This window comes from Crinia signifera, chromosome 1 (assembly GCF_055691185.1).
Source record: "Crinia signifera chromosome 1, ASM5569118v1, whole genome shotgun sequence".
NCBI lineage: Eukaryota > Metazoa > Chordata > Amphibia > Anura > Myobatrachidae > Crinia > Crinia signifera.
Genome location: NC_139217.1, coordinates 339,397,776 through 339,424,884, shown reverse-complemented (window position 1 = coordinate 339,424,884; position 27,109 = coordinate 339,397,776). Strand labels below are relative to the sequence as shown.

Genomic DNA, 27,109 nt, shown 5'->3' with positions numbered 1-27,109 from the left:
AATAGAAAAATAGCCGGTAATACACTTGTCACCTAAAGCAGGGTTTTATGTTGTATCATGTAAGAATTGCCTAAAACACTCTAAGACTATACATGTTTAAAATTTAAATATTTGAAGTTAATTATATAGCGCACACATTTTCCACAGCATGTTACAGAGAACGTTTCACCTTTCAGAACAAAAAAATGGAAAATGCACAGTTTACAAGTTAGACACATTTCCTTCCCAAAGTGCACTATTCACACCAACTTCTACATGGATGGTTAAGCAAAAAAGGGAAAAAATAAGTAAAAAAATTGTGGAAAAACTCATGTCGACCATATGCTGTGTTGACTATTATGTCAACCTATTAACCATAAGAAAACAAGGAAGACTCTATAAGAGGGTGGTGACCCACACTCTAGAGAGCCCTGGCAGAAGATTTTGTAAATAGGCCCTTTTGGTTGCTGCAGGTGCGGAGAGCTTACTAGGCTCTTGGATGCAATGCAAAAGAAAAGGTTTGGTACACACCGTGCTGTCAGATGGGCATATATAGAAAAGATAAAGAATAAAAGTCAGGCTAATTTTTAACAATTTATGGGGTGCCTGACGGGGTCCTGACAGTCGGGATCCCGACAGTCATTTACCCAACGTCGGGATTCCAACTGTTAAAACACCGGACAGACGTGTTCCCGACGGCCACCAGCTATTCTCCCTCGTGGGGGTCCACAACCCCCATAGAGGGAGAATAGAATAGGTGGCGAGCAAGGGGCTTTGTTGCGCTCGCCATGCTGTCTGAGTCCGGTCAGTTGGGATCCCGACATCGGGCTAATGATAGTCGGGATCCCGACATCGGACTAATGATAGTCGGGATCCCGATGTCAGGCTAATGATTGTCGGGATCCCGAATGTCGGAACCCTATACCACACCCCTGATGAGACTGATTAGGTGTGCGCTATATAAATAACTGGTAATAAATAAAAAAAAAAACATTACACCGTGCTGCCCATTATGAAATAATATCACACTGTAAATACTGTCTTTATATCATTCTCCTGCTGCCTTCTAGTTTTGTTTCATTTATTTAGACCATGTGACATTACCCATGAATGCAATGTTCTGTTTCTGCAGGAGCTCTGGAAGTTTGGGATTTTCAGAGGCATGGCCCCATCCAGCCCACACAGCCTATTTCAAGGATAAAAGACTCATTAGAACAAGTACAGACAAAGGACCAGATGCACTAAGCTTCAAAAGTGATCAAATAAAGAATGATAAACAGCCAGCCAATCAGCACCTACCTGTCATGTTACAGACTGCGTTTGAAAAATGTCAGACAGGAGCCGACTGGTTGGTTCTTTATCACTCTCCATTTTATCACTTTTGAATCTTAGTGCATCTGGCCCATAGTAGTAGCAGACCAGAAGAAAGAGTGACAGAGACACAGGCATAGTGGAATTATATGTATATGTGAAATACAGCGCTGAAGCTACTGTATAAGACTAAACACCACTTAACACAAGTTTAGAATACAACAAAACAGGGTATTTTTTTGCCAGAGGCAGAGAAGAAATCTCCTTTTTATGAAAAGCTGTTAAGTTAAAATCTACCTGTGTTCATATTTGTTTAAAAATATATTTAAATTTAAACATTCATTGTTCCTTGGAACATCTACCACTTGCATTAAAAAAAAATTCCATTAAATTCCTGAGATCCCTTATGGTGTGCACACACGGTGCGATTCAGGCTAATGGACAGTTTTGACTATCCGATTTTGTCCAACTGCACTTAAGCTATGAACACATGGTGTGATTTGTGATTTCAGTTTTGACTACACAGTCAAAATTGCATAGCAATTTAGTCAAAATTGCACAGTGTTCAGCCGCATGCGACCCCGATGTCCATCTTGACAATGTTGCCTGTAAAATGTATTTGGCCTAGGGCCAAATAGAAAAATAGTGTAAATCTAAAGTACATCTAAAGTGCAGTTAGCTAAAATTGGGCATTAGCCTGAATCTCACCGTATGTAAAAAGACATTTTTAAATGTGTATTTTACCATATAGACTTGTTCAGGAAAAATAGTTGACTGAGAGAAGACGGTATTGGATGCACAACCAATACTGCTCAATGAAAAGTTACTGGCAAATCATAAGTCTGTGATACCAGAGTTAATATATTGTAGTATGTGTTACTTATAATCAGGGGCATTTCTAAAGTGTGAACATAGTAAGCTATCAGACTGGGAGTCTGCTTCCTAATTGTGTGCTCTTGGTTGCAGCTGCCCCACTAGCTGCTTCCATGTACTGCTCATTGTCAGGGGTTTATGTGCCCAGCCACGCTTCCTGTCAAGTGGTCCTGACCACTTGATGTGCCAGTGGTCCTGATTTGGCACTTGATGTGCCATTATTTACATGCGATAAATCGCAAGCAATTTATTGCATGTACCACCGGGGAGCTGCAGGCAGGGAACAGGCTGCAGGAGTGGCTGAGGTTGGAGAATTAAAAAAACCCTTACAAATAAACATACTGCCGCTGATTCATTTGTAAGGGAGTTTTCAAATCTCCCTGCGACACATTAATATATACTCTAGTTATTTTGGGGTCATATATTTGTTTACCTTAGCTGTATGTTTACTGCTTAAATGATAGTGTATGGGGCATACTTGCCTACTTTTGAAAATGAGTTTCAGGGAGATTAACAGGTTGAGAGGGCATGTCATGCTCCACCCAAAAGGCCTGTCTAGTTCCATACTGTATATGGAGATATTGTGAAAAGAGATTGTGAACGTGGCACCTACAGTAGAAGCGTGGGTGTGTACTGCTACATCTGAGAGGAATCTTTTTAAATAGTCATTTTATAATGTACAGTATATTATATCCAAATGTAGATGAGCCCCAAAGCAGTTAGTAAGAGCTACTATACAGTTCGTGGTAAAGTCTAGGGAAATGGCGCTGATGATTCAATGTAAATGTACAGTATCTTTCTCTCATTCCTTTCCCCCCAAAACATTTAACAATGTACTGTACAGTAATCTGGGTTAGGTGAAATGAGGGAGATTGCTAGACTAATGAGGGAGAGAGGGAGATTGCTGTTATTTCAGGGAGTCTCCTGCAGAATGCAGGAGGGTAGGCAACTATGGTATGGGGGCCTTTACACTATTCAGACATTCAATGAAAAAAAGTTATCCCTGCAAAATATTTGCGATGCAAGGTATATAAGGAACAATATCTGAATTTAAATATTGATTTTTGCTGCTATTTATATTAAACAAAAATTAATACAAGTTAATTTTGGTCTTAATCATTTAAAACAAGACTGCCACCAAGTTTTCGTCTTTTCTCTGCATGTGGCAGAAATAACCTGACTGATAACTTCTTTGTAACTGGGGAGCACCACCAGCTCAGTAATCTTATATAACAGATTATACTGCCCTGTGCAGAAATCCCTCTTCTTTCCCTTATAAATGTTTTCATATATCTCATGTTCCATTTACCTGAACCGGAATTCGTTTGGCAATATCAACAATTAACTCCACGTTGGCATAATTGTTATTATTTGGACCCCCTGGGACTGGAACATAATGATCAGCCATCTTGATGTACTCTAAGAATAAAGCATGTGAAGAGGATGTTAGTTCCTATATGTAAGAAATCATATATTAAAATACCAGTTGGTGTTCTCCTCAGGATAAATTTCAGAGTCGCACCACGCGGTACTATCCAGTTGCGATTACTTTACAGTGACAGGCACAGTAACAAGACCCCTCTACCAGTCAGGGCACAGTTTGTATGGAGTCAACATTGCACAGAGGGTATATAATGAGAGTGCAGATGTGCACTATATCTTATATTGCTGAACACAATTTTATCTGTTTCTACGTAGCAAGAGGGCAATTTATTCAAGTAACTTTATTCTTACAAACACAATGACAACAAAATATTTATGCCCCTTTCAGACCGCACTAAAAAAACGGTATTTGCCGATTTTTAACCGTTTTAAAACGGTAATCTGTGCGGTCTGAAAGGGGCAGAGTGATTTTACCGTTTAAAAAAAACACGGTTTTTGGAAACAGTAAAAAAGCAGGGTCCTACCCGTTTCAGACCCGGTATTTGGCCCTGTGCGCCCTACTCCGTGCTGAGCGAGGGCTGCAGCATCCTGGAGGCTCCCCCTATGCCCAATGCTACCCCCGTCCTCTCAGCCCGCTCCGTTGTAATCCCGCAGGTGAGAGGGGGGGGGGGGTAAACTGCGGAGACCGTACCGCTTTCACTATTGCTTTCACACCGCAAACCTGCTTTAGACCAGGTATTTACATGCGGTGTGAAAGGGGTTAAACTTGCTCTGACCCGTTTTGAAAAACTTTTAAAATACCTGGTCAAAGCAGGTTTTGCGGTGTGAAAGCAGCATTACTTATATAGTTCTGGCATAACCCATTTCCACTTTACCATTAGGAACCAAACAGTATCAGAACAGTAATAAAACAAGACTACAATAAGGGAGATGGGTATTCAATCTGGGATTCCGACTGTTGAAACGTCCCAACAGTCAGAATCCCGGGCCACTTTCCGTTGTTCCGACAGTAACTAGACAGCAGGAATTCAATGTTCCGGCTGTCCAGTGTCAGAAAGTCTGTGGATTGTCGAAAAATTTGGTTGTTTTGCCGAAAAACGTCTGTGGATTGGACAATCCACGGACGTTTCCTACAGTACAGACTTGCCTCCACAGGGAGGCAGGTCTGTAGCAGGCGAGTCCCGGCCAGGGTTGAATACCTTAACTGCCAATATTTCCACTGTCGGAAATATTGACAGACATTGAGACTTTGGGCAGTATTCAATTACTTTAATCGCATTGTGCAGCGATCACATTGAAAAACCCATTGAAAAACCACAGCAAATTTTGGAGACTATCAGACGGTGAATTGTCCATCATTCACTGTTCGCTGACGGTGAAAAGTGCACGTTGAATAGGGCGATTCCCTTTCTGACACAAAAAATCACCTTCCATGAAACATAGCGAATTGGCCTCATTGAATACTGCCCATTGAGACATTACGACAAAAGAGGTAAGAAAAATCTCACAAGCTTACAACAAAGCAAATTTAGCCAGCATATGTACAGACTGTAATATACACACCAACATCCAGAGACACGTTCAGCAGTAATAGGTAACTGCGGTGTACCTGCATTAGCTTTAAGGTCCTCTGGGGTGACCATAACCACAAAGCGGATTGCTCGCTCATTGCGGAACATCTCATAAGACCACCTCCGTATAGAGCGCATGCACTTAACAGCTGCAATGCCATTGTTAGCAATGAGTACCTGTAAACGGCAAATTGGAATGAGATTTTAAGATAGAGATAGATAGAATCCTTTTATTCGTCTCACAATGGAGAAATTTCAGTGTTACAGCAAGGTTCAAGTACAGATAAGAGTAGTAGCATAATAATAAGAACACACATAATAAGATAAGATCCAAACAATATAACTCAAGAATCTAGGAACATGCAGGTCTTCTTCAGAAGACAATCTGGTTGTTAAAGATCCTGTTTAAAAATATTGGGTACTCTTTACCTAGAACGGCGCCCGCGATTAGAATCGCGGGCGTCGGGGGTAAAAAATCGCGGTCATCGCGGGCATATAAAAATCGTGTACCCGCGATCACCGCGATTTTCCCATAGGGAACAATGTTAAAAAGCCTGATTGACCGCGATTTTACTTTAAAATGCCTCAATGCCCGCGATTTTCACATAGGAATCAATGTTAAATGGGCTACAGAGCCCAAATAGGCACAATTAACCCTTAAATGTCACCCCAATTTTTGTACGCCACCCCACGATCCACGCCAACCCGAAGCGTGGCGAGCGCAGCGAGCCCGCGAGGGGCGGCGGTACGCGTCCTCCGACCTTTTCATGCCCTACTATCCACGTCGGCGTGGAGTTGAGAATAGAATAGTGTGGCGAGCGCAGCGAGCCACCGAGCCCGAAGCGTGGCGAGCGCAGCGAGCCCCGCGAGGGGACGCGGATACCTTCACAGTTATATGCGTCCCCTCGCGGGCTTCACAGGTATCCGTGGCGAAAAGCGGACACCTGTGAAGCCCGCGAGGGGACGCGTTTACCTGTGAAGGTATCCGCGTCCGCTCGCCACGCTTCGGGCTCGGTGGCTCGCTACGCTCGCCACACTATTCTATTCTCAACTCCACGCCGACGTGGATAGTAGGGCATGAAAAGGTCGGAGGACGCGTACCGCCGCCCCTCGCGGGCTCGCTGCGCTCGCCGCGCTTCGGGTTGGCGTGGATCGTGGGGTGGCGTACAAAAATTGGGGGGACATTTAAGGGTTAATTCTGCCTATTTGGGCTCTGTAGCCCATTTAACATTGATTCCTATGTGAAAATCGCGGGCATTGAGGCATTGAATGCAAAATCGCGGTCAATCAGGCTTTTTAACATTGTTCCCTATGGGAAAATCGCGGGCATCGCGTCGCGGCCGTTTATGTACTGCCCGCGATGTCGCGATCACCGCGATGGGCGCCGTTCTAGGTAAAGAGTACCAAATATTGTATCATCTCCCAAAAAGATTTTAAAAAAGAAGAAAATACGGTACTTGTTTCCTAGCACGGCCACAACGATCATGATCGTGGGCATCGTGAGGAAAAATCGGGGGCATCGCGGCCATCGCAAGCACTAAAAAATCGGGTGCGATGGTCGCGACGCGATGCCCGCGATTTCCCCATAGGGAACAATGTTAAATGCCTCAATTTAGCCGCGATGCCCCCGATTTCCCATAGGAAACAATGTTAAATGGGTCAATTTACCCAAATCATCATAGGGAACAATGTTAAATGGGCCATAAACCCCCCAAAACACCCCTGAACAGTGAAATGTCCCCCCAAAAGTATTTTACGCCACCCCACGATCAACGCGAACCCGAAGCGTGGCGAGCGCAGCGAGCCCGCGAGGGGCGGCGGTACGCGTCCTCCGACCTTTTCATACCCCCACTATCCACGTCGGCGTGGAGTTGAGAATAGAATAGTGTGGCGAGCGCAGCGAGCCACCGAGCCCGAAGCATGGCGAGCGCAGCGAGCCCCGCGAGGGGACGCGGATACCTGTGAAGCCTGCGAAGGGACGCGTTTACCTGTGAAGGTATCCGCGTGCGCTCGCCACGCTTCGGGCTCAGTGGCTCGCTACGCTCGCCACACTATTCTATTCTCAACTCCACGCCGACGTGGATAGTGGGTGTATGAAAAGGTCGGAGGACGCGTACCGCCGTCCCTCGCGGGCTCGCTGCGCTCGCCACGCTTCGGGTTCGCGTTGATCGTGGGGTAGCGTAAAGTACTTTTGGGGGGACATTTCACTGTTCTGGGGTGTTTTGGGGGCTTTCTGGCCCATTTACCATTGTTCCCTATGATGATTTGGTGAAATTGAGGTATTTAACATTGTTCCCTATGAGAAATCGGGGGCATCGCGGGTACATTGAGCCATTTAACATTGTTTCCTATGGGGAAATCGTGGGCATCGCGTCTGGACCATTTAAGGCTTTTTTAGCCGCATACGACGCGAACGACGCGATTTTGACTATTTTCAATGCATTTCAATGGGAAAATCGGGGGCATCGCGTCGGTCGCGTCGTATACCACTAAAAATGACACACGATGCCCGCGATTGTGGCCGTGCTAGGAAACAAGTACCGAAAATACCTGCCACAAAGAATTTGGCCCTTAATGTTTTATATATCTGTTTTTAAATCCTGAGTTGGGAGTAAAGCAAAAAATAATAAATAAGTAATTAGTAATGTGCACTTTTGAGGCATGAAGTGCACATATATATTTTTTATTTATTTGCTTGCAAGTTAAATACTGTATGCTTTTGTATGTAGCCCACAGATACTGGCCAGCTTTAATTTTAAACTGAAATGTAGATTTGATGCTGGATTTGTCCATTTCAATTTTCACCTCTCCACAAATGTTACATGTGCCCCACCTGCAGTGCACATGATTTTAACAGATGCACGGTTGCTTAGCCTTTCTTTGCCTTATTCCATACTTGCCTAATCTCCTGGAAGTTGCCAAAGCCTCCTGATTTTTGGTTTACAAGGGATACTAATTTAGGGGGTAATTCAGTTAGCCCCGCAGTTCTCCGAAAATTTCTGTTAAACAATTTCCAGAGATCTGCACAGCGTGTACACGTGCACTTTTAACCGTTTAAGTAGTGTTGGATAGCATAACGGGGGGGGGGGGAGGGGTGGCGACCAGTCTTTGGGGAACAGCAACCGAATGTTTAGTGGGAGCAGTCCGGACAACATAGGCGTGTCCTGACCGGGGGATGCGTGGCGGCTGCGCAAGATCACACGCAGATGCTGCAAGCCGAAACATAGAAACATGGTGATTTGCTAGACAAATAATCGGTTGCGTAAAGATACTTTTCAGTGCTAGAGGAGAACATTTACCTTGTGTAGACAAGCCCTGGTAATAAACCAATGCTTAAGATTAAACTGGTGCTTATGATACTAGTGGAAAGCACAGCGTTCACAAAAATTTTTACATACCTTTTCAATGATGCGATTACCACCGAATCGTGTCACAAACTCAGCTGGAGAAGCAACAGTGAAGTCTCGTTGGAGGTCCAGCTTCTTCTGCTCTCGCCCCTTCTTTACAAGGTGTAGTCCAGACATGCTGGACCTGGCCAGAGAACACATTTAAAAAAAAAAAAATTTAGATGACAGGCTTAAATTTTAAATTAAAAATATTAAATAAGATAATTTTTAATGTATATTGCTTATTTATATGGTAGCATACAGTGTGCCTCCCTCAATATTAGGTAAACACAGCTAGCTGATGCTATGCAGTTACCAGCGGGACAATCAAAATGAAGAACTGGGACAGTATGATGTTGAAGCTAATTACTGAACACCATTTCTCAGAGATGCCTTGATGGAAGGTTTGGGGCTTAAGGGCCCCATACACTACAACGATATGTCTTACCCTGAAGTCGGATGGAATTTCCCTTGAACTTCCCGGAAGTGATTCCATCTGATTTTGTACTTTGGTGGGTTTTTTTTTTCATAAGATATATCTCATGCGATTGATCAAGCCAAGATATATGACTTATGGTATACAATTGTACCATAAGATATAGTTGATGGGCTGGATTAGGGGGCTAGAGGAACTGGAAACTTCATTCAAAATTCCTGCGACAAATCGCATGCAATATACTGTATAGCATGCACAAAAAACACTACATTTTCCAACTGATTTCGATAAATCACTGGGGCAGTATGACCGATATAGGGGCTCCTATCCGACACTCATGGGACCAGACATTGGGGGGGGGGGGGTATTCTAAATGGTTCAGCCCCTTGTGCGTTCTGTGGGGGCACAGCCCATGGGAATGCCCAGCATTTCATGGGCGTTCCCAGGGAAATCTGGCGATTACGTGGGGGATGGAAGCTGATGTCAACTGCCCACCTGCTATCTGCACAGGGGGTTTTCAATGTGTGCCGATATTTCTGAAAGTCGGAACGCACCTATTCAATCTCCTCTGTTTTTGTTCATCTTTCACCATGGAGATTCACCTTTATCAAATCTTCACGCTAGATTGTTGAATCTGTGGCATTTACGACGAAATACACGTTTTCCGGTGATCCACATATACAACAGTCAGAAAAAAAGGATTCAACACCTGGCTATGCCGACATATCTGATAGATCATACTTCCCGGCTTTTCGGAAAGCCTCTCCGGGAGAAGCCCAGAGAGGACAGCCAGATCTTTAGGTCAGGGGGCGGGGATGGGGCTGATGACTGAAAGCTCCGCCCCCAATCCAGGCAAAAGCCGCGATTTGCGTCATTTTAGTCCCGCCCCTTGACGCGGACCCGTGAAGAACCGGTAATTAGTGCGGTAAGGAAGGGGGGTTCGGGGGCTGCCAGGCAAAAGTGAGAGGATTGCAGACCTTCCCAGGGGGCCGGGAGGGGGACCCGATTTTCAGGAGCCTCCCGGCAATTACGGGAGGGTAGGCAAGCCTGTGACAGATCAGAACACAGGGCAGCTAATTTGGAAGCAAACACACCAATCGGCTGCTCAATATATCAGAATCTGCTTCTTATTTATTTATTTATTTAGTTCTTTCTAGAAGATAATAGATAATATTTGATTGGTTGCCCATAGCAACATCCCATCTTCAATAGAACTCCCATCTGAGTAAAGAAATCCCTGTATGTCTGTGAGCATTGTAGTTCACAGTCATATCAGTTATACAATATCACCGATGTACTGTACTACAGATTATTTATTTATTACCAGTTTCTTATATAGCGCACACATATTCCACAGCGCTTTAAAGAGAATAGTTTAACATTCACATCAGTCCCTGCCCCAGTGGAGCTTACAATCTATATTCCCTACAACATGTACACGCACACAGACATTCTAGGGTTAATTTGTTAACCCTAGACCTATGTACTACTAGACCTATGTCTAGTACATGATTGCAGTCACATCCTGAAACACGCCCCCAAATGGTCACAATATGCTTACGTTTTTACCACAACTCCCTGTACCCCTCCCAAACAGTTGCTGACTGTTAATCATTTTAGGAATGATTCTCTGTCTGTGAACATTGAAAGACCATCGCGACACATGCGCAGTGTGATGCATGCGCAAACCACCAATGTTTGTTCAGAGGAGAAAAAAAATCGGGTTTGCGTACATTACTGAATCAGGCCCAAAGTATTGTATGCTGCTGATGGGACTCACATCATGCCAACCTAACGCCTCTCAACCTGAGGGCAAGAATCTCAAAGGTAGATGCTCCACATTGTTCAAAGAGCTTTAAGTCCTTGAATCTGAACTTTTATTTGTACCCCACATTCAATCTGTCTCAAAATCATGCACCATGCAGCTAAAAAACATATAAAAAAATTTGCCCTTACCTTATACGGCCTACACACATGCTGATATTAAGGCATTTTCTAAGCGATTTTGCTTAGTTTGGCAAAGTCGCTTAGCAAATGCCCTCACATCGGTGTATGTGTGGGGGCTATATCGGCAGCAGTGCGCGTCCCCGCGCGTCTTTATCGCTGGCCGAGATTGATGGACAGTGTCCATCAATCTCGGCATCGGCAGGGTTCTCCCACCGGAGAACACTGGCGCTGTCTGCTCGCTTAGCACACAGAGCTGACAGCTCGCTCTGTGTGTGGGCTGTCAGCTCTGTGTGCTATGCGATAGCGGCGCAGCACAGCCCAACCTAGCATAGCTAGGTAGCCCTGCACACATCGCTATGTACACTACACAAACTCTAATCCATGTTCTCATCATCTCACGCATTGATTATTGCAATAGTCTCCTTATTGGCCTTCCCTAATACAGACTCTCACCACTGCAATCCATCAAAAATGCATTTGCGAGGCTAAACTTCCTAGCCAGACGTTCATCATCTGCAAAGCTACTCTGTCAGTCACTTCATTGGTTACCTGTATTCTACCGTATTCAAAATAAAATTATTTTACTTACACACAAAGCCATAAACCAAACTACACCAACATACATCTCATCTCAATATATCTTCCAACACAACCTCTACGCTCCTCCCAAGATCTGCGTCTCTCATCCACACTCATTACTCGCTCCCATTCCCGACTGCAGGACTTTCTTCGGGCTGCACCCACTCTGTGGAAAGTAAAAATAGACTCTCCTCCAGTCTGCAAACCTATAAGCGTTCCCTGAAAACTCATCTCTTCAGGCAAGCTTATCAAATTCCAGAACCAGTCACAGAACCTTGCATTCTGGTGGAATCGATGCAATAAAGATTACAGTATCTATCCTTATGTATCAATGCCTATTTCCCTTTAGATTGTAAGCTTGCGAGCAGGGCCCTTCTACCTTTTGACTGTCTGTAAATACCCTGTTTCCTTTTGTAAAGTGCAACGGAATATGCTGCGTTATATAAGAAATGGTTAATAAATAATAAATAAATAAGTAGGTATTTATAAGTGGGATGTGCACTGAGACATTTCAGGTCTGACAGCAGATCCAATACACATAGCGATTAATACAGCTTAATCAACATAATTATGAAAATATATTACTTTAATGAAGTATCCCATTATCTAAATCTACTCTATACGTTCCCACTTATAAATACCTACTTATTTTTAATGTCTGTAAAGCGCCTTGAGTCCTGTTGGAGAAAGTGCGCTATATTAATAAAACTTACTTACTTAATCAAAATGATTTCTAGGAAATAATGTTTTTTAACCCAAGGCCTAATGTATTTTTTAATAAAAAAATAAGAGAAACACTATAAAGCAGGCATATCGAAACTATGGCCCTCCAGCTGTGGTGAAACTACACATCCCAGCATGCCTTGTCACAGTTTTGTTATTAGGGAATGCTAAAAATATGGCAAGGCATGCTGGGATGTGTAGTTTCACAACAGCTGGAGGGCCATAGTTTGGACATGCCTGCTATAAAGGCTTGCATTCTGTCACTTTTTCTTGCTCCAAAACAAGAATAATTCCTGAATTATACCCCTTTTAGACACACGTGAAAATCAAAGGTTTTTTTTCACATGAACACCCATCAACCCAGGACTAGCGTATGCCTGAAAGGGTCTACCTGGGTTTTCACTCCCAGATAGAATGGGGGTTTTTGTTACCTGCATAGAGTTTGAGGCTCCATCCAGAGAAACAAAGTCCTGGCGCTCGATCAATAGTGTAGGGTTAAATTAAAAGGATTTTTTAATAATTTAGTGATTTCCAACTAGCTGCAGCATGCATCAGATGAGGTCACCTGAGCTCATCAGAGAAATGGATAGAAATTGCAACAAGGTGATGCTGTGCGCTGCTGGTTGGATAGAATGTATCTGCTGAGTGAATAAGGCTGGACACACTGCTTAAATTGTATCAATTTTTATATTAATAAAAAGGATCAGTTATACAGTCTCATACATAATAATAAGCAATACAATACAGTAATATGAAAAGTAAAAAATGAAAAATAATAAAAAAAAATAATAAGTAAAAATAAATCAATGAAAAATAAAAATACACAATGGTAAAAATGCTTGAAGATATTTCGTAATTATTTGAAATAATCAATTGGAATCGAGTGATATTCTGGGTATGAGGTCTCCACTAAATAAAGTGGGGAAGTGGTGCTGATAGTACTGACAGTTCAATGCCTATTAGTAAGGTTCATATTTTGCACGATTTGTGGATAATAAGAAATAGTGGACCACTTATAATGGAAGGAACCAGTCCTTTTAGCATGTAAATGTAACACGCAAATCAAATTCAGAGGCAGTCTGTTGGTGTTAGATGCACTGTTTGTACATATATATTCCTTATAAAGTGAAGTTAGGGAGCATTAGAAGTGGTAGTTGGTTCACCTAGTAGATGTAATATCCAGTTCAGAAGGTGCACCGGTAATTGAGCAGCTGGACGGCTGTGGTGGGAGAAAGCCAATAGTTGTTTAAGCTGCGCCGGTTTTGGAATAACCCATGATGTTTGAGCGGTCAAGGCACGGTGTCCGTGCTGGAGGGCTTGGCACTTCCTATGCAAGCCGCAACAGATAGCGTGTAGCGTGGACCGGCAGTCAGGAGATCTCATACTGTGTTTGCTGACGTTAACGCGTTTCGTAACCACTTGTATGCTGGAAACTTTTTCAAGACACGTCTTGCATCGGAAGTGCTGCCGGCTCACCAAGCCCTCCAGCACGGACACCGTGCATTGCCCGCCCAACACCGCTGCCTGCATTGGAAGTGCTGCCGGCTCACCAAGCCCTCCAGCACGGACACCGTGCCCACTCAAACATCACGGGTTATTCTAGAACCGGCGCAGCTTAAACAACTATCGGCTTTCTCCCACCACAGCCGTCCAGCTGCTCAATTACCGGTGCACCTTTTTTATTAATATAAAAATTGATACAATTTAAGCAATGTGTCCAGCCTTACTCACTTAGCAGATACATTCTATCCAACCAGCAGCGCACAGCATCACCTTGTTGCAATTTCACCAAGATCCCAAGCACCTTCAATTGACTCGGGTCTCCAAAATCCCGGGATCAAACTCGGGAGTGAAATCCAGGGTATGATATCTGAAAGGGGTGTTACAGTGCAAAAATAAGGATGTGCAACTGTAGTCACAACAACATTAGTGTTTGTCAATCACTAATAATACATGGAGATAGAAAAAGATATTGTGCCACACACAACAGTACCTTTAATCACACACTGCCACCTTTACACCTAGTGATGCTGGCATAAATAAATAAAATTACCTAAAGATGATTGGCTTTATCCAGTAGTTAAATAGGATCCTCCATAAAACCATGATCTTTACTGCCAAGAATAATAAATGTCTACGCACGGACCGCACCCGAATTGGAGGAGGTGATAGAAGACGGGACTGGCGCAGTACTTTTGGTTAAATAAAGGTTTTAACCACTTCGTGTATGCCCGGAAATTTCTCAGTATGAGCTGCGCTGCAGGAGCGGGTTCACCCGAGCAATTTCCGGCCATGCCACTGATAACTAGGTGTGTGCCAGTGGTGCCTCCAGTTGTGCACCATTGGAGCACACATATACCTCACATCAATTCCCCCCACCAAATCAGATACCTCCTCTCGCCGCTGCCACGTGCCGACTCAAGGCTTCGCCGCCCCGCTCGGGAAGGTCAGGGACGCTTGGAAGCCCTTGGGCGTTCGTGCGGCCCTGACCACATAAATGCCCAAACACCCGAGTGCACCAGCCCCTCCCCCCACCGAGCGGCCCAAACTTATGTAAACAGTCGAAGCCAGAAGCAGCAACCCCAGGGGAGCAGGGGCTGCTGCCAGGGCCGGCAATAGAAATCTTGGGGCCCAGTACACTCATATCTCAGGGCCCCCCCAAAACATAAACCCAGATTTTTATTACAGTACATTGAATGTGTTTTTATTATTAGAAAAAAAATGTATAATTAATATTCACTATGCAATATAATATGGGAGTGTGCAGCATTGGGCATGTCAATTAACGCATTAGTACTGGTAGCCAGACAGGTGACCAGACTGAGGGTGGTTACTGGTTTGGGGTCCTTGTAAGTTTCTTTCCAGCAACCCATGTGGACAGGCAGTATCTTTATAAACTATTGCTACGGCTGCACTGCCAAAACCATGCTTACAGCCCCTGATCCCCTCAGAGCCTTGGGGCCCCTCACAAGGTTGTGGCCCGGAACGAGTGTCCCCTTTGACCCCCCCTGTTGCCTGCACTGGCTGCTGCAGAAGGCAATGGCTGCAACAGTGCCGCTTCTGTGCTGAGCATTACTGCCCTGGTAGGTTTGTTCTGCCGCAAGAAAACCAACCACTCAAGGGGTTAATAACATATTGCACTTACGAACTTATGATGTAAAAACAAGCATGAAACAAATCCGACAAAAGCTGGCCACATTTTACACTTTTCTGACCTAAGTACTTGCTCAGACACTTCTGAGGAAGGACTTTGGTCCGAAATGAGTCAAGTGTGACTCTTGCTGCTGAAACTTCCTACCATTGTAGAAGGACCCTGAGGTGGCTTCTGGTGTCCCCTGCTACACTCTGATTCCATACAGGAGAAGTGGTTTGAGGACAGCCTAGCAGTATATGCCACATGGGATTTCTTTCATGCTTGTTTTTACATCATAAAATTGTAAGTGCAATATGTTATTAAAATCTTATGTTTAACCAAAGGTACTGCACCAACCCTGTCTTCTGTGTGCCTCCAATCACCGCCTCCAATTGGGGTACAGAGACATTTCTCATTCCAGGTCGTAAAGATCCTGGTTTTATGGATGATCCTATTGAGCTATTGGATAAAGCCTATCATCTTTAGGTCATTATATTTATTTATGCCATCATCACTAGGTGTAAAGATGACAGTGTGTGTTTAAAGGTACCGCTGTGACTATCATCTATATATATGTCTAGTGTTCGAGAGTCTCCGAAACACTCTGCCATCTGCTGGCAGAGAGTGAAACTACACAAATGCACAAACAAGACTAGCTGTCGAAGCTTTTGCTTCGAGCCTGTTTACTAGTTTACTCATATATACCCTGTTGTCACAGAAGAAAAAAAACAATCAATCCTTGGTTATTATTCAGTTAAAGGTTCCAAGAATTCTAATGGTGTGTACACACTTGTACAATGTGCATGAGATTTTTACTATATCGTCAAAATCTCATTATTATCGCATGCACATCGCATGGGTTTTAACCCTTGCAATCCCGATGCGCGCTCCCGTATCGCAGCCAGAAAGTCTTGGCTGCATAGACTTTATAGTGCAGATCTGCACTATATAGTAAAAATTGTATGCAGATTGCATGCGCCGTGTGTTGCGAACCCGATGCGATCAGACTGCATCACAAGCCAAAATCGATAGTGTGTACACACCATAAAAGCTTAGTGAAAATATTTCACTAACCAACATTCTGTATAATATCTTTAGAGGAAACATAAGTGAGCATATCAATATTTTTCTCAATAAATTAAATATTTGTTCCCTTTGAAAGTAACAAAATAAAATGTTTCTTGCACACAGACCTAGGGACGGCCCTCAGTGTGGTTGCCAACAATGGTGGAATTTGCAAATGGCCATCGATAGTAGCCAAAATATGTAATGGATTACCATTGGTTAGTTTCGCCACCTGGTGGTCAGCCCCTTACATAGTAAATTCAACCTGTTCTAACAAGATTATTTAAGAAGTGTGTTCTAGATGTGATAACCTGTGAAAGCATCCCCTAGAATTATACACCGTGATCAATATTTGGCTTATTTCACCTGCTGTTCTCTTCACTAGCCCCTTTCTTTAACTAACTGGCCCATGGGCCAATCGGAAAATGGGGCACACCTTCATGGTGTCAGGGTGGAGCTATGCACCGTATCACAGGACACTGGGGGTAATAGTCGGTTATGCTGTACCATCGATGGAGGGAAATCATCTGGATCGATGGCAAAAGTATTCTACATCTGGCATAATCAATATTTATGAATAATCAATAGTCAATGGCCATACCTACACAGACCCCATAAAGAACTTACAGTGATGAATTAAATTAGGCACAGGGTTTACTGCTAAATGAACACACCAGCTAATTTAATCCGGAGGATGGATTTGTCCTTGTAGTCTCAGTTGACACTGATGAAACATTAACATGACAGACTGTTGACCAGCAGTCAGTTACCTGGTCCCAACAGCTGTAGATAACAGCTGTGTGGTACACTGGGCCTGGTGGTCATCTGACCGTCAGTTCCAGCAGAGTGTTCCAGTGAGTATTCTCCCAATAGCCTTAAACCACCTTGTGTATAACCCTAACTCTCCCTAGTGCTGAACCCCAACCCTGCCATTCTGCAACGGGATATGGTCATTAGGTCTACAGCAACTAGGTCGACAAGCATTGGGTCAACACCCCCAGTGGTGTCAACAAGCATTGTGTCGACACCACTAGGGTGACAGGCAACAAGGTCGACATTTGTTTAGGTCGACATGGTCAAGGTCTACATGTCGTTAGGTCGACACAATCCTTAAGTCGACATGGGCAAGGTTGACATGTGGTTTTTCACTGTTTTTTGAGCTGACAGGCAGTATTTCATGTCCTACCATCCACTAGGGCATGGTTGGAGAATAAAATAGTGTGCCCGAAGCCTTGCAAGCGAAGTGAGCAATGCGATGCACTTCAAACTGTGTTTATGTCAACTGTGTCGACATTCGGGTAAAAAAACAGTAAAAAAAACCATGCCGACCTTTTGACTGTCGACCTTGCCCATGTCGAGCTAATGCTTGTGTCGACCTAATATCCTGTCGACCTAGTTGTTGTAGACCTTAACAACCCACACCCTCTGCAACCTAACCGTAACGTTGAATTTTGAGAAAATCAAGATTTCACGTCTACATCTCAGACATTTTATCAATAGTGACATCATTCCTGTGAAGCCAACTTTTTAATTGCTGTCATAATGAATGCATCCAGGTCAATATAGCAATAAAAATAAACATTTTTTTTAAATAGACAGAATTTAGCATACATGTATGTGATTACAATGTATATTTGCCAATCTTAATGGAATACAATATGAACATACTTTATAGTATATCAAGGATAGACAACCTGTGACATCCGCTGCTGTAGAACTGCACATGCCAGCATGCATGTCCTCAATTTTTATTTAAAAGAATGCTAAAACTAAGGAAAGGCATGCTGGGATGTGTAATTCCACAGCAGCAGCAGGAGACCTACATTTGCCTAAACCTGCATTATGTAATGCAACAGATGGCAAACCCAAAGGCTGTGAATAGGTAAATAAGCACATTTATTAATTCCTTGGGGTTTATTCTAGTTCATTCTTTCTGACAAAATCCTTCTTAGATGGACAAAACCATGTGCACTGCAGGGGGGCAGATGTAACATGTGCAGAGAGAATTAGATTTGGGTGAGTTATTTTGTTTCTGTGCAGGGAAAATACTGACTGCATGATTTTACACTTCAATATAGATCTCACTTTGAAGAAAAACCCCACCCAAATCTAATTCTCTCTGCACAAGTTACATCTGCCCCACCCGCAGTGCACATGGTTTTATCCATCTAAGAAGGATTTTGTCAGAAAGAATGGACTAGAATAACCCCCCTTGAGCCTTTGCCATGTTTCTTAGAACATAAGGCCAAAACTGCGCAGGTTAGTCATCCCTTTGTATTATTGTGCAGTCGTATTCTCATTATAGCAGGCGGCAATATTTCTAACAGAATACCCATTTCAAGTACAACTTGAAGTGCTAGTGAATATAACAAATAAAATTGCAACATTTCAAAAGCACCTGTTACTGGCATTAGGGAGGTTAATAAGAGGTAATTCTGAATTCCAAGGTTACAAACATTAGCAGTATCATAAGCGGGTATGAGGTTTTTGGAAATATTGGTTTCTATTTTCAGACCAAAAGTAGTATAAAAATGTGCACAAATGAGGGGTAATATTCAGCCGTGTATGACTTTCTATAGGTTAATGTTGGGTGTAGTATATGATCCCGACAGTCATTAGTAGAGACAGGATTATCTGCAACATAAAAAGCTTGCAATATGCATGAAAAATACTTAAAATATGCCTAAAAAGTGTTAAAATATGCTACATTAAATAATAAAAAAAGTAATTTTTAACTTATTAATTTAAAAGTCAGGATACAATTAGTTGCAAATAAACCTCAAAAATAGGCCCACAGCATTGGCAGATGTCTAGTGCTGTACACAGGATTTTTTTCCTTCCTGGCTGCTACAGCATACTGCAGCATCCAAAGCTCTTCTTGCATCAACTACATGGACCCTCATCTCCAGCGCCGATGGATCAAATGTAAGCATAGCATGTGAGGGCGGCGCAGTGGAAGGCTTCCTCCATGCGCTGCAGACTTACTGTGACACAGCATTTCCTCGCCGCCGTGTGATGTCACAACCCTTCCGCCCACCTCCTCTGCTACAGAAGTCTGTCTCTTGGTGTAAAGTCCCAGGCCAGGGGAAGGCAAAGGTTCAGGAGCTTCGTAATAGCATCTGCCCCGACTGACTTTTATCAACATGGATTGGCAGCCTAGAGCAGTGTCAGACATCCAAGGTTCCATACACTGTGGACATATTGCCCCAGCCTGCACACTCTACCACTACCTGGCCAGCAGCAGCAGGGCAAAGCAGTGCTGTAACTAGCGGGTGGGAAGAGGATGGGGCCTAAAATATGCACCATCACTAAATTTTAAGTAAAATATGCAATAACCAGTGAGAATGGGCAAAATATGCAAATGCATATAATCCTGTCTCTAGTCATTAGCCATACTTGCCTACGTTTTAAGACTAGTTTCAGGGAGATTATGGTCGGTAATAGAATTTTGCACAGTGCCCCATTGAGGGGGCGTGTCATGCTCCACCCAAAGGGCGTGTCTAGTTCCATAAATGGAGAGATTGTGAAAAGATATTGTAAACGTCACACTAGAAGCATGGGTGTGTACTGCTACATCTGAGAGGAATCTTTTAAAATGAATATACAAATACGGATGAGCCCCAAAGCAGTTAGTAAGAGCTACAATACTTGCTAAAGAGCTGGTAAATGGTGCTGGTGATTCAATGTAAATGTATCAATCGCTCATTCCTTTTTTCCCTCAAAATGTAACAGTGTAATGTGGGCTTGGTGAAATGAGGGAGATTGCTAGACTAATGAGGGAGATTGCTGCTATTTCAGTGAGTCTCCTGCAGAATGCAGGAGGGTAGGCAACTATGTCATTAGCTCGACTGGCTGGACTCAGACATCATGGCAAGCGCAACAAAGCCCTTTGCGGGCTCGCTGCACTCACCACGCTGCGGGCACGGTGGCTCACTACACTCACCACCTATTCTATTCTTCCTCTATGGGGGTCGTGGACCCCCACGAGGGAGAATAGCCGGTGGCCGCTGGGACCCCGAGTGTTAAGCTGCCCATACACGCTGCTTTGTGAGCGTGCGTTCCGTGCTGTACTAGCACGGATCAAATCGCATTGCATTGTATGTGCACACGTTGTGCATGCAATGCGATGCGATTTGATGAGAACTAGGTACAAAAAGTATGTGCAAGCACATACGTTTTGTACTGTGCGATGAGGTGCGCGGGAGCGCGCACCTCAAAGCACACATCGGGTCAGCCCTTATAGCAGCGTGTATGGGCTGCTTGAGGGTTTTGACTGTCGGGATCCTGACGTTGGGGTAATGACTGTCAGGATCCCGACTGACGGGAAACTGTCCGGCACCCGTTCTCTACATGTCCAAGAGATTGCCAGTGATCTCGCCCTGCATTACATATAACTTTTCTCCTACAATAAATTACTAAACCTTCTCTGTACTGAGCCAAAACATGGAAGAGAGTTGGGTTAATAACAAATAGTGTTATCTTATTGGATTGTGATCTTTTATACATTAACATAGTAGCTTACATCAGCAGTGTGTTCAATGCACTAGGACACTAGATTAGGGCATACTTGCCTACCTGACCCTCTCCATGAGGGAGAAAATGCTCTTTTCCTGGACTTCCCTAGTAATGTATGATTGATGTCACCTGTGGTAAAACACCTTTCTTATCAATTAACTAGCTCACCACAGACGATGTTATCATACATTACCAGGGAAGTTCAGAAGGAGAGCATTTTCTCCCTCATGGAGAGGGTCAGGTAGGCAAATATGGATTAGGGAGATCACTTATGTCTTTGGAAAAAACTGCAACATAACTTTCCATATCTATCCAAATGTTGCATTGCATTATTAATCTGTAGGTGTCACTGACAAGTGATTTCTTAAATGTAATGAAGAGTATAAGGATTTTCCATATGTTTTTATTGTACTATCTATACAAAGACACACTATTTTTATGTTAAATATGAAGTTTTGTCCATTTGAACTGAACATGTGAGATGACATTTGTGTGCTAGGTGGTAACCCTACTGTGTACCACATAAATTTAATCAGGAGGGCAGAAGTAAGGAGGTCTGGGCTGCAGGGTGCTCGGTCTACTGCGGTTATTAGATACAAGCTGCAGCAGGTCACCGTGCAGGAAGTGATGTAAACTATCCCGGGCCCTAGCTGGCCAGGAGTCGGCTCGGCGCTGGTCCGCCAGCTGTGCCGGGTCACTGCAGTGCAGGCGGCAGGGTTACCAGTCATGACATTCTTAAGTACTGACCTCACACAGGGAAAGCAACGGTTACTCTCCTGGCCCTCCATTCTGCAACATGGCTTACTATGACCCTGCCCGCTGCCCCCTCCTCATCCTCCCGGGCCCAGCCTCTTCACAGACAGCCTTTCAGTCTCTCTTCACAGGCAGAATTCAGTCTACTTCCACTACCCACTCCCCCTCCCTCTCCCTCTACAGCAGCCTCCTACTGTCTGTGTTACACAGTGCGGGCCCGGTAGAGTGTAACTACACGGTGGCACCGGACACGGCACTTGCAGGCTGCTGCTGCTGCTACATCACGGGGGCTGGGCACAGCAGGGTCGATGCTGCATGCAATATGACGTAAGGGTGAGGACTGTGATATAACTAAGCCACGTGAAAGCCGAGCCTGCCCTCACTCTACCCCTAGTGTAACCAGTGTCCGTAGCCCGCCACACAACCCACGCTTCCTGTAGTAGTCTGCCGCTTTAACTCTGTCAATTCCACTACTGACTGAGATGACACCGGCGCCTGTCCGGGAGGGGGCACTGTAACTAGGTACGTTTCTGCAGGCAGGGTGTTTGTCTGAGTTATGGGAGTAATCATTACTACACTGCTGGCCATGTTATTAAAAAGTATACGTATAAATATCTCCAGCACCACAAACACAAACGCCATATAGCAACCCCAGCTGCCCTCCTGCTAATCCAGCTCTGAGCATGTACCCCCATGCTAACATACATTCTAGGTTTCCTTTTTAAACTACCTACAAGTCTTGTAATAACACTGCCCCAGGGACCCATAAGTCCCTTCAGATGAACAGGCGTTTTGTATATGCCATCCCTATCAATAATCGAATATGTTCTTAATGAAATAGAAGTTTGGGTGCTGCCGAGTATGGCTGGCCATACATCAGAATGACCTAATCGTATGCAGGTCGAATGAGCGATCAAGTGCTAGAAGCATATACTGTACAATCTGCTTACAACCACAACAAAAGCCGATGGATCAGATTTGCAGCATGTATGATCTGAGGGTTGACCTCTCGCCCCACCGAACTGCGCATCGTACATTCCTCGTGATGTGCACAAAAGCCATTGCACGACAGCTCGAAATTGTACGTTCCAGCCTGATATCAGTCAGGTGTATTTGAGATGACATTTGCTTAAGCTGTGTACAATAATAGAAACATGCACTACAGGTAAAAGCATGTTACAGGTAACAATCATTTTTAGTACAATAAGTAATACCTGTGCAGCCTGCAGAACATATGTTACAATTAAAATGTATTTTCCTTAACCTTTCTCTGCTGTATATTAAGAAGAGACTATAAATCCAAAAATATACTGGTAGGTATCCCAACAAAATCTCCCAACAAAATTAACCCTAGAATGTCTGTTTGTGCGTGTACATGTGGTAGGGAATATAGATTGTAAGCTCCACTGGGGCAGGGACTGATGTGAATGTTCAAATATTCTCTGTAAAGCGCTGCGGAATATGTGTGCGCTATATAAGAAACTGTTAATAAATAAAAATTGTGTTACCTGGCACAAGCAGTTTCCCAGAAAGCTGCTGCCGTTTCTTGTTTTCAGCCCTTGTGACTATTGTAATCAGTGTCACTGACCCTGGTGGAGGACAGCTTAATGTCAAGTTGAATTCTCCCTCCAAGTCTAATGCAAAGCATGGTCTGGCTCCAGTAAATGTGCATGTGCAGTTTTTCTTATTTATTTACTTAGTCTGAGATTGCCTACAACCTACACTGCACCCTCCGTTTTGTAGTATAAACCATATTTTGTTTAACCCATACATCCTGCAGTTTGTACAATGTCTTGAAGCATCCTCAGGGCACTTCCCAATGCTGGCGGTATACAGTAGTTGGGTAGACACATGAAATAGTTCGACATGGCTGGAAGGTTGACATAAGCATTAGGTCGGCAATGGCTAGATCCACAGTCAAAGAGATCGACTAGGGTTTTTCAGTTTTTCTGAGCTGACGTGGAGACAGGCGGTATTTTATGCCGTATCATCCACTAGGGCAGGGCAGGGCTGGGCAACCCCGGCCCTCCAGATGTTGATGAACTACACATCCCAGGATGCTTTGCATTAGTTTTGCTGTGTGGCCATGCTGAAACTGATGCAAGGCATGCTGCGATGTGTAGTTCATCAACATCTGGAGGGCCGGTGTTGCCCAGCCCTGCACTAGGGCGTGGATGGAAAAATGGAATAGTGTGCCGAGCGCAGCAAGCCACCATGCAGGAAGCATGGCGAGCACAGCGGTACACTTTGATGGTGTCCATGATGACATTTGGGACAAAAAAAGTGAAAAACCCATGTTGACCTTTTGACTGTCAGCCTAGCCATTGTCGACCTAATGATTGTGTCGACCTTCCAACCCTGTCGACCTATTTCAGTGGTTGACCCAAGGCATAATGCCCTAATATTGGTTGACCCATACCCATGCTGGCGGCCACATCCACTCTGCACTATGTAAGAACCAGCATTGGGCTCACTGACGCCTGGTTTATGCATATGCAATCTTTCTTTCATATGGTGTGGCACTGCCAGTCATTTGTAAGTTGGTTTAGAGCAGTGGTAGCCAACCCTAGCCCTCGAGAGCTACCAACAGTTCACATTTTCCAGACAACCTAGCTGCTGCACAGCTGCACTCATTAATCACTGACACATTTTAAAAGATACACAGATGGAGCTAATTAGCTCACTTGTGATTCTGTGAGGAGACCTGCAAAACATGCACTGTTGGCAGTGGCGGAACTACCGAGGGTGCAGGGGGTGCAGCTGCTATGGGGCCCGGCGGCTGGGGGGGCCCCATGGACAGCAAGCACTCCCCTGCACCGTGACTGGTGGTATAGTGATTTATAAAAGAGCCGTCATGGCACGGGAATTAGTCCAGGGGGAGGTCGCGCCGTGCGGCAGCAGCATGCTGAGAAAAAGCAGGACACTGCTGCGGGGAAAGGATTTCAAGGAGCCAGGGGGGTGTCGCGCCGGGCAGGGATCTACAGCCGCATGTTGGGAGAGAGGTGAGGACAGCAGCGCTCACCTGCAACAGGGAGGCGGGGAGTGCCAGGCAGCGGCTGCCGTGGAACTGTATGTACATGTTGCTGTTACTGAAGAACTCGACAGCACAACCTCTGCTGCTGTGGGAGCCAAGAAATTCAAAGAACAAGTGAATAAAAAAAGGTGAATGGATGCAATTGGACTAGAGCAGTGGGTCACACGTGTGTCTGTGTGTACAGTATATATATATAGTGTGGGATGTGTGTGGGGCATGTGTGTACAGTATATATAGTGTGGGATGTGTGGGTGTACAGCATATATAGTGTGGGGCATGTGTGTACAGTGTATCTATAGTGTGGGATGTGTGTGTGTGTGTGTGTGTGTGTGTATACAGCATATATAGTGTGGGGCATGTGTGTACAGTATATATAGTGTGGGATGTGTGTGTGTGTATACAGCATATATAGTGTGGGACATGTGTGTACAGTATATATAGTCTGGGATGTGTGTGTGTGTGTGTATACAGCATATAAAGTGTGCGACATGTGTATGCTTGGGAGCTGATTCATAGAAATTTAAAAGAACCACTGATTGGTGGGACTGACTGTGGGCATTGGAGTATGTGGTATAAGGTGTTATGGTCATTGTGGTGTGTCGTGTAATGGTCAGGGGGGGCCCCATTATAATTTTTGCTATGGGGCCCACAAACTTCTGGTTACGCCTTTGACTGTTGGTAGCTCTCGAGGACTAGGGTTGGCTACCCCAGGCTTAGAGGATGCCAATAACAAACTAAACATCCATGTCTACAGTGTATTTCTGGACACTCTCTTTCAATATTCCACATCCCTGTGTAATCTGAGAGAATAAGTGACGTTTATGGTTTTAAGTTTTTGCAGTAACAGACATTTTGTTTCCATTGTCTACACCAGACACCTCCTGCTGCATGTTACCCATAACAAAATGGCCAGGAATACATCTGCCTAACACTAACCCTCCACATTAATGCCTACCCCCACTCTTTTTAGTGCCATTCATCTGCTGGACTGAACAGCTTTCCATAGCATCCCAGGCCAAGATGTAAAAGGGTATGTGAAAAAAAAAACCATGTTTAGTGGCTCAGGTATTTGACCATTGTAGCTACCACAGTCTGGCCTAGGTAACTGTGCAATATAAATGGCGGGTCCCGGGTCATCTTTAAAAGCTGCAGATGTGTTTGTGAGTGACATGCAGGGCAGACCCAGGTTCAGTGTAAACGGTATTACACTGTACTTTGGACCCAGGAAAAACTCAGGTCCAAGGTGGAGTGTATTACTCCTTTGAGACTTCCAGGTCTGACCCAGGATTTTTAAAGGTGGGCATACATCGAGCCGATTTCGGCCAATTGCGATCAATCGGCCCGTTAAATCGGACCATATCGTTTCTTCATGACATGGCGTCGGGTCCGATGTGCGGTCCCGTGCGTATTGGACCCGGCCCCAGGGGTCGGACTGGCGGGACATAAGATCCGTCGCAATCGGTGGGGCGGGCGCAGTGCTGGGGCGGGAAGCGGTGACCAGAATGATCATCAGTGTCCACTGTGTCCAGCGCCGTAGCGGGCGGGCAGCAGCAGCTGCGGCGGCAATTACAACTTTAAAATAACATGTCAAATGACTGCCTGGCTAATGATTGGCTGAGATAGAGCACTCTCAGCCAATCAGTGGCCTCCCTCCGCAGCGGATGATTGGCTGAGAGTGCTCTATCTCAGCCAATCAAAAGCCGGAGAGTCATTTGACATATTATTTTAAAGATGTAATAGCCGCCGCTGCCCACCCGCTACAGCGCTGGACAGTGGACTGGAGACTGATGGTCACTGCCACCCACCCCCCGCCCCAACTGTTCTGATAACGCTGCTGCCCCACTGCTTCCTCCCCAGCCGGCCACTCATTTCAGAGCCGCCGCCTGCCCCCACTGCTCCTCACCGCCCTGCAGCTCCCTGTTATTTTTTTTACATGTGATAAATCGCATGCGATTTATCACATGTAAAAAATGTCACATCTAGTCCTAAATCGTATGTGAGCCTCCCGGGGAGCTGCCGGGCGGCTCGGAGGAGAATTGGGTCCGACTTGTCCTTAGGACAAGTCGGCTCTATGTATGGGGGCCTTAACACTGTTCCAAAGTTCCTGTATCATCAGCAAGAGTCGGTGAGCCTGCTGTCCTTGGGGTTTCAATGGGACCTGAGTTACCCATTCATACTCAAAGGTTTACCTGGGTTATTTTTCATTCTCACTGAGCCATGACCAGCAGCAATAAAAAAAGGGGTCTGACCCAAGTCTGAACTGTTTTTGCTGGACCTGAGTTTTTTGCTGGAAAAGGGTATAAGGTGCATATTCCTTTATATGCAAATCCCCCGAAAGGCCAATTCTGCTAGCAGGCTATGGAACTGCAAATAAAATCTTTCTACCTTAGTTTTACAGCAGTTTGTGGCTAAATCATACTT

At 44.6% G+C, this 27,109-nt stretch overlaps 1 protein-coding gene across 8 annotated transcripts in view; it reads right to left on the bottom strand.

Annotated features, from left to right (window-relative positions):
• ACACB (acetyl-CoA carboxylase beta) overlaps positions 1-27,109 on the bottom strand; it is a 136,474-nt gene that overhangs the window by 88,056 nt on the left and 21,309 nt on the right. For 7 of the 8 annotated variants that reach the window (XM_083146030.1, XM_083146023.1, XM_083146044.1 and 4 more), the window contains 4 exons: positions 8,516-8,648; positions 5,156-5,294; positions 3,473-3,582; positions 1,084-1,165 (listed from right to left, as the gene is read on the bottom strand). In XM_083146030.1, the coding sequence (XP_083002156.1) occupies positions 1,084-1,165; positions 3,473-3,582; positions 5,156-5,294; positions 8,516-8,648 (464 nt within the window). Of the gene's footprint in view, positions 1-1,083; positions 1,166-3,472; positions 3,583-5,155; positions 5,295-8,515; positions 8,649-21,648; positions 22,042-27,109 lie in introns of those variants that run through there. The other variant, XM_083146070.1, reaches the window with a different exon arrangement.